At 42.9% G+C, this 7,179-nt stretch overlaps 1 protein-coding gene across 1 annotated transcript; it reads right to left on the reverse strand.

Annotated features, from left to right (window-relative positions):
• Positions 1 to 579: 579 nt before the first annotated feature.
• Positions 580 to 3,155, reverse strand: CCL17 (C-C motif chemokine ligand 17). Its single transcript, XM_027869703.1, has 3 exons — positions 3,011 to 3,155; positions 1,887 to 2,007; positions 580 to 1,044 (listed from the first exon to the last, which is right to left on the reverse strand). The coding sequence occupies exons 1-3, from the start codon at positions 3,078 to 3,080 to the stop codon at positions 750 to 752; spliced, it is 486 nt and encodes a 161-aa protein (XP_027725504.1). The 5' UTR covers positions 3,081 to 3,155; the 3' UTR covers positions 580 to 749.
• Between the last annotated feature and the right edge of the window lie 4,024 nt (positions 3,156 to 7,179).

Below are 7,179 nucleotides of genomic sequence, written 5' to 3' on the forward strand. Positions count from 1 at the left end.
TGCTAGGCAGACCTACCCTAATGGATAGTCAGGAACCACTGAATGTTTTAGAACAGGGCAGTTATATGGAATAGTGTTTATGGAAAGTTAATCTGTCACTGGTGAAGCCAGGCAGGTTAAAAGATAAGAAAGAGATAAGACCAGATGCTGAGAGGCCATCGAGGAGCTCTGAGTAAGTCAGAGGCAGGGAAGGGCAAGTATAAGCAAGAGGGAATCTTCTTCTGAAGTCTTGGAGAGAAGAAAAGGAAAGGAGTGCTATGAGGCTGTGTAGATGGCAGAGGGAGAGAAAGGTTTTAGGATCTTTCCATATACTCCTGAGAGCCCTCGGCAAAACCACTCACTGCTTTGTTGCTCTTTAAAGGGGAGTTCAGAAAGGGAAAAGATTTAGGGCATTCCTCACCATTCAACATCTCTGGATATCACAGGTGAGTTTCTTCCCACATGCCTATCCAGCCCCATGGGCTCTCTCAGTGCCCATTCTTCCAAACCCAGGCTTTTCCAGACCAGGGCCTCCCTTCGGCTTGTTCTTTGGCTGTTTGGCAAGCATTTGAACACAAGGGAGATAGAACACAGGCAACGTGTCGATAGAGGCAAAACTTTAATAACAAGGGAAGAGAGGGACCATGGTCAGAACAACAACAGTGACAACAAAATGAACCAGTGATTTTCCCCATCTCTCTCCCTACAAATTTCTCCTGCCCACATAGACTCTAATTCAATTCAGTTTAACACCACTGTTGGTGTCGAGTTTAGTTTTTCAGATGAATAGAGCTATTGAGTAGAGATGTTGAATTGAGGTGTTGAGTTGAATTGGTTTGCTGGGAGGGGTTCAGCTGGGTTCTTGAGGGGAGTTGAGCTGAGTTGTTGGATGGTATTTGGGGACTGGATTGAGTTGGGCTTAATAAACTCGAGTTTTGTGGACCTGAGCTAATTTCAGGTTTGGAGTCAATCTTCTGCTTGTCATTGGGCAATAACTTGATTGCTGTCTTCACCCACTTTTCCTTGGGGTTTGCGCAGACGAATTTCTTTAGAAAAGTAACAAACCTGTGTGAAGAGGATCAGAGAACCATAGGATTTTGAGCTGGAAGAGACCTTAGAGAACATTTATCTCAACCCTTTCTTTCTACAGAGGAGGAAACTGAGGTCCAGAGAGTAGAAGTGACTTGTCCAAGGTTATATAGCTGAGCCTAAACTAGAACCTAGATCTACTGACACCCCCAGGCGGCAAAAGCTCAGCAACAGAATGAGTGTGACCTGGGGGTTACAAATACCTCTTTCTACTTCCTGAGAAGTAGGAGACTCTAAGTTATTCTTGCTATTACAGTATTTCTTCCTGCCTCTACTAAAGAATAAATACTCCTAGGTGCTTCTAGGGTAGCCAGAGCTATTGGACTTTCCATTTTCCAATCTGACCTTTTCCCAGGAACTTCTCAAACTCTCCAGTTTGACTGCTCTCTCTCTCTCTCTCTCACTCTCTCTCTCTCAGTGTGTGTGTGTGTGTGTGTGTGTGAATGGAGGTGGGGTGGGGAGAGACAACAGTGGAAAGAAGATACTGAGTTTTTTGGTTTCTTCCTCTGAACCAGGGCCAAAGATATGAATGGGGCTGGGGGGGAAGGGTGACAGGCTTAAGATGGAAACTGTCCCAGAAGAGGGAAGGTTTTGATAGTTAACACTAAGGTACAAGACCTCTTTTTTTCTTATACTGGAGATGCACCTGTGCACCTCTGGATACAACTCCAAGCAAACCCCAAGAAAATGGCCCTGTCTGCTTCCTCCCTAACTCAGAGATTGAGTGACAGCTCATGCCTGGTATGCCAAGTTTTGCCCTCCCCACAACCCTCCCTGCCAGCCTTGGAGCGGAAGTCCAGGGGAGAGTAGAGACTTACACAATGGCCTCCTTGCGACAATCTGCTGAAGTCTTGGACCATGACACCAGCCTGGAGAAGGGAATGGCTCCTTTTATATAGGCATTGCAGCAATCCTGTCCTCCTATATTCGGTCCTCGAGCTGAGGAGAGCAAGGGATGGGGGACTAGTTTTAGCAGGCAGAGATGGCATGAGGTGGAATGAGGCTTCAGTAAGCTCAAAGGTTTTATGTTTCTCTCTCTGGCTTTTTCCTTTTCTGGAAGATACATTATACCCCTCTCCCTAGCCCTACCCCCAAGGAAATATTTGTAAAGCACTTAGCACAGTGCTTGGCACATAGTAGGCACTTAATAAATGTTTGTTTCTTCCCCCGCCTCAAAGTATTGCCCTGTTTGGCTTGGAAGTCAACAGGATTAGGGGACACAGGTGGCTGAGACTTCAGTTTCTCTGGGATCTCAAGGGGTGATATGATCATAGAATCATAGATTTAGAACTGGGACCTTAGAAAACATCAAGTCCAACCATCTAATTTTACAAATGAGGAAAATGAGACTCAGAGAGGTTAAATGAGGTTAAAAGGCCACACAAGTAGCAGAATCAGGATTTGAACTTAGGTGCTTGACCCCACATCCATCACACTTTCTGCTGTATTAGGCTCTGACTAGTGATGCCTGATATACCCTCCCCTTCTTCCCAATAGAGCTGGGCCACTGGTCTATAGACAGATTAAAGTCCACCAGTGACCTACAGATCTACATCTGCCTTCTCCATTTGATGCAGAGCATTACGGAGACCAAAAGTGGGAACAATGGCACAGACCAGATTCCTCCAATGGAAACTGGAAAGAAACCAGAACATTTCTGTGGCAGCAAACAAGAGCACCTTGATTGATAAGAAGAGCAGGAACTTCACAAACTCTGGGACCTAAACACTCAACTTCTGGCACTTTGTTTCATCACCTATAGCCTTTCTCCCATATATCAATAGCCCACTCATTTGGACGTCTTGACTTATCCAAAAATTTCCTCTAGTGCTGTCTCCCTGCCTGTTCCCCTCCTTTCAATACTCATATTGGTCCTCTGTCCTATGGTCAGTAATACATGGTACACCTCTTTCATCTTTTTCTTGATTCTCTAGTTCCTTACCTGAGTGGCTGTGATGAAGGAATAGCCCTAGGAAAAGGACCACCAGGAGAGACAACTTCAAGCCTTTCATGATCCCAGAATCCAGAAGATGCTCTCTCTCTCTTTCTCTTTCTCTCTCCCCTCCAGCTGTGGCTGAGAGCTAAGAGGCAGAGCTGACTTATTTAACCTCTCAGGTAGACCACTTCCCACTCTCAACCCCTACCACATCTGGGGTAATTCAGAGAATTTGCAAATAGATTCAGGAAAAGTCTTGGAATTCCATTTGTGGCTTTCTAGAGAATGGTCTGAATGCAGAAGACAGAAAGGGTAGGAGAGAATTGACAAAGAAGACACACTTCTCCTTTTGAAAGGGACATTCTTGATGCTTCATTAGCAGAACTGAAAGTCCATTTCTAAACTCTGTTAGGGTTAATATATGAACAAAATCTGCAGTGAAACTCAGCAGGGCATAGTGATAAAGGAAACACAAACCCAGGATGTCAAGTCATGATTCTATTTAATCTGATAAGTATTGAGTGACTAACTGTCTGGCCCTGTTGCTAGAACAACAGGAAAAACTTGCAAGGACCCAGGCTTTTGCTATTTTTTTCCCCCTAGAAAAAGGTGTGTGTGTGTGTGTGTGTGTGTGTGTGTATGTATGTGTGTAGGGGGGCATCAATTTGGGTATAGCTGCAAGAATACAGGACAAAGGTCATCAGTTCCATCCTTTCCCTACAGTATGGCTAAATGAAGTTTCAGTGTAATTTTCAAGGCCATAGTATCTTGACATACAAGGGGCATGATGGGAATTAAAAGGAATTCACTGACTTCTGCCTCCAAATCAAAGCCTAATGGGGTTCATTCCCTGTCAGCTGAGCAAAGAGTCCCTCAAGTAAAATCTGACTCTTTTGCTGCCCCTTCTGCAGAAACTTCCCCAAGTCTCCTTAATATTAGGCCTTGGGTGATAATGAATTCCTTTCAGCTCCTGTCATGCTATTGGTCAGTAGTGCCAGAGCCATGCAGATTGGCCTGGAGCTTCACTCAACCACACTGGAGGGGCTGGCTGGAGCTGGTAACCTTTGCTTGCATTCCCACAGCTACAATCAAATCATTGGTGCCCCCTAAAAGGCAAGAACTTTCCCACAGGCTTCTAGCCAACCATCTGACCACTCTGGGGAGAATTGAGTCACCTTAGTAAGAAGGAGCATTTGCAGTTGGCTCAAAAACTAGATAATTATGTACTGGCTCTGCAAACACTAAATGTCCCCTTTGCTGTCTAGTGGTTACCAATAAAACTGCTGTCAATAGTATTTCTTTCTGGAAAGGTTCATCATCTTTACCAATACAGACCTGGCTGTTTGTGACATGGGATTGGTGGCACCATAGCCTCTTTACAGGCTCCAGGATAGTAGTAATTTCTCTGGCCCTGCTTGACCTAGAGAGTCTAAGCAGAAGAGTCATAACTAGTCATTTGGCACGTAGGCCAAGAAGTGTGAACCTTCAGATGAACTTTGTACTTTGTGGTATGAAAATAATGAATGTAACAAAGACAAATTTGGGAGTGGGGGATTAGTTACTATGGTAGTTTCTATGCTGCTGAAGAAGTGTGTGCATTCAGTTTTGGTACCCTCCAAATTTTGTCCCTTGGGACAGAGCCCCCCACCATCACACCCTAGTTACAGTTTTGTTGAACACTATCCATGGAGGCCTCTAATAAACCTAAGGTATAGGTAGAAAAGAAATAAGGGATGAAGTGTTTTATTGAAATTTAATTGAAGATGGGGTGAGATTGAAGAAACCTGCTCTTGGTTAAGAATGAGGCAATGTAGGATGTTATGGGGAAAAACCCATTAGACTGGGATCCAAGACTCTTTGGTTCTAGTCCCAGGTCAACCAATGTCACTGTGTGAACTTAGGCCAGTTAATACCTTCTCTGGGCTTCAGGCTTTTCTTCTGTAAAATGAGGGGATTGGGCTAAATCTTAAAGGTCCCTTCCAGCTCAAATACTATGTGATTTCTTTTTTCTTCTTCTTTGTTTACTTACTTTGTTTTTCTTACTTTGTTTACAATTATTCTTTGAACAATATTGCTGTTACTGTATACAATGTTCTCTTGGTTCTGATCACTTTCCTTTTCATTATTTCATGCAAGTCTTTCCATGTTTTTCTAAGATTAATCAGCTCATCATTTCTTACATCACAGTAGTATTCCATCACAATCATATACCACAACTTGTTTAGCCCTTCTCCAATTGATGGACTCACTTTCAGTTCTTTGCCACCACAAAGAGAGCTGCTATAAATATTTTAGAACATATAGGTTTGCTTCCTTTCTTCCTGATCACCTCGAAAAACAGATTTAATAGTGGTATTGCTAGGTTAAAGTGTATACACAGTTTTATAACTCTCTGGGCATAATTCTAGATTGTTCTCTAAATAGTTGAATCAGTTCACAGTTTCACCAACAGTGTATTTGTGTCCCAATTTTTCCACATCTCCTCCAACATCTGTCATTTTCCCTTTCTATCATTTTTGCCAATCTGATAGGTGTGAGATAATATCTCAAAGTTGTTTTAATTTTCATTTCTTTAATCAATAATGATTTAAAGCATTTTTTCATATGACTATATATAGTTTTGATTTATTCATTGAAAAATTGCCTGTTCACATCCTTTGATCATTTATCAATTGGGGGATGACACTATGTAATTCTATAGCAAGAATTGAGTCCAATCGGGCTATACTGAGCTGTCTGCTCTCTCAGATTCAGTCTATCAATTTTCAGTCAAAGGCAAAGTAGATGAAGTAGATCAAAGACATCCCCTCCCTTGTGCATGGCTTTCCTTGGAACAAAACAATTGTACATTGCATAAAAGCCTCTGTTTAGGTGCTAGGAATACAAATTTGAAAAATGAAATGGCCCTTGATCTCAGACAGCTTAAAATCCTTACTCTCTAATATGTACTTTTTGATCCAGTGACTTTGGCCTCCTGGCTATTTAACGAACAAGACAACTCTCAGCTCTCAGCTCTGGGCATTTTCTCTGGCTGTCCTCCATACCTTATATGCTCTCCATCCTCTACTCCAACTACTGACTTTCCTGCGTTCCACCTAAAACCCTACCTTCTACAGAAAGCCTTCTTCAGCCCCTCTTAACTGTAGTGCCTTCCCTCTGTTTTGTTGTTGAATTATTTACAACTGACTCTTTGTGATTTTTTTGGGGGGGTTTGCTTGGCAAAGATGTTGGAGGAGCTGCCATTTCCTTCTCCAGCTCATTTTACAGATGAGGAAACTGAGGCAAACAGGGTTAAGTGACTTGCCTACAGTCACACAGCTAGTAAGGGTCTGAAGCTGTATTTAGACTCAGGAAAAGGAATCCTCCTGACTCCAGGCCTGGCATTCTATCCATTCTATCTATTGCACTGCCTAGCTACCCTCTGGTAATTAGCTCCTATTTATCCTGTATATAGCTTGCTTTGTATGTATTTGTTTGAATGTTGTCTTCCCCATTAGACTGTAAACTCCTTGAGGGCAGGGACTATTTTTTGCCTCTTTTTGTATCCCCAGTCCTTAGCACAGTGCTTGGCACATATTAGATGTCTAATTAATGTTTAATGATTGATTGATTAATCCAAGGTATGGTGGTAGGAAAGACAGGAATACACAGAAGATATTGGGAAATGTTTCCATGCATTGGAGTGAGGGGTGGGGAGAAGGGAGAGGGAAGTGTGGGGGGAATCTCAAATAGAGTAGCTTGAAAGATGTAAAGAAAGACAGATCACTTCTAGAGATTCACGAAGGGGGTGGCACCTGAGTGAAGCCTTAAGGAAGGAGAAGAATATCAATGGGTAAAGATAGGGAGAAAGTCTGTTCCAGGCATGGGGGTCAATGGCATATTTGGGAGTTCCAGTTACATGTTCCAGGCATGCATGCTGGAGATGTCAAGATGAGTTGGAGAGACCACTACTAGTGTAGTTTGACTAGAGCATAGCATGTCTCAAGGACAGCACCACGAAAAAAAGTAGAAGAGGAGATCGGAGCCATATTGTGGAGGGCCTTGAGTGTCTGGCTAAGGAGTTTTTATTTGACTCAGAGGCAATAAGGAACTTCATTTACAGATAAGGAAACTGAGGCAAACAGAAGTTAAATGAGGGGCCCAGATTCACATAGCTACTAAGTGTCTGAGGCTGG

This window comes from Vombatus ursinus, unplaced genomic scaffold, assembly GCF_900497805.2.
Source record: "Vombatus ursinus unplaced genomic scaffold, bare-nosed wombat genome assembly UNPS02014793.1, whole genome shotgun sequence".
Lineage (NCBI taxonomy): Eukaryota > Metazoa > Chordata > Mammalia > Diprotodontia > Vombatidae > Vombatus > Vombatus ursinus.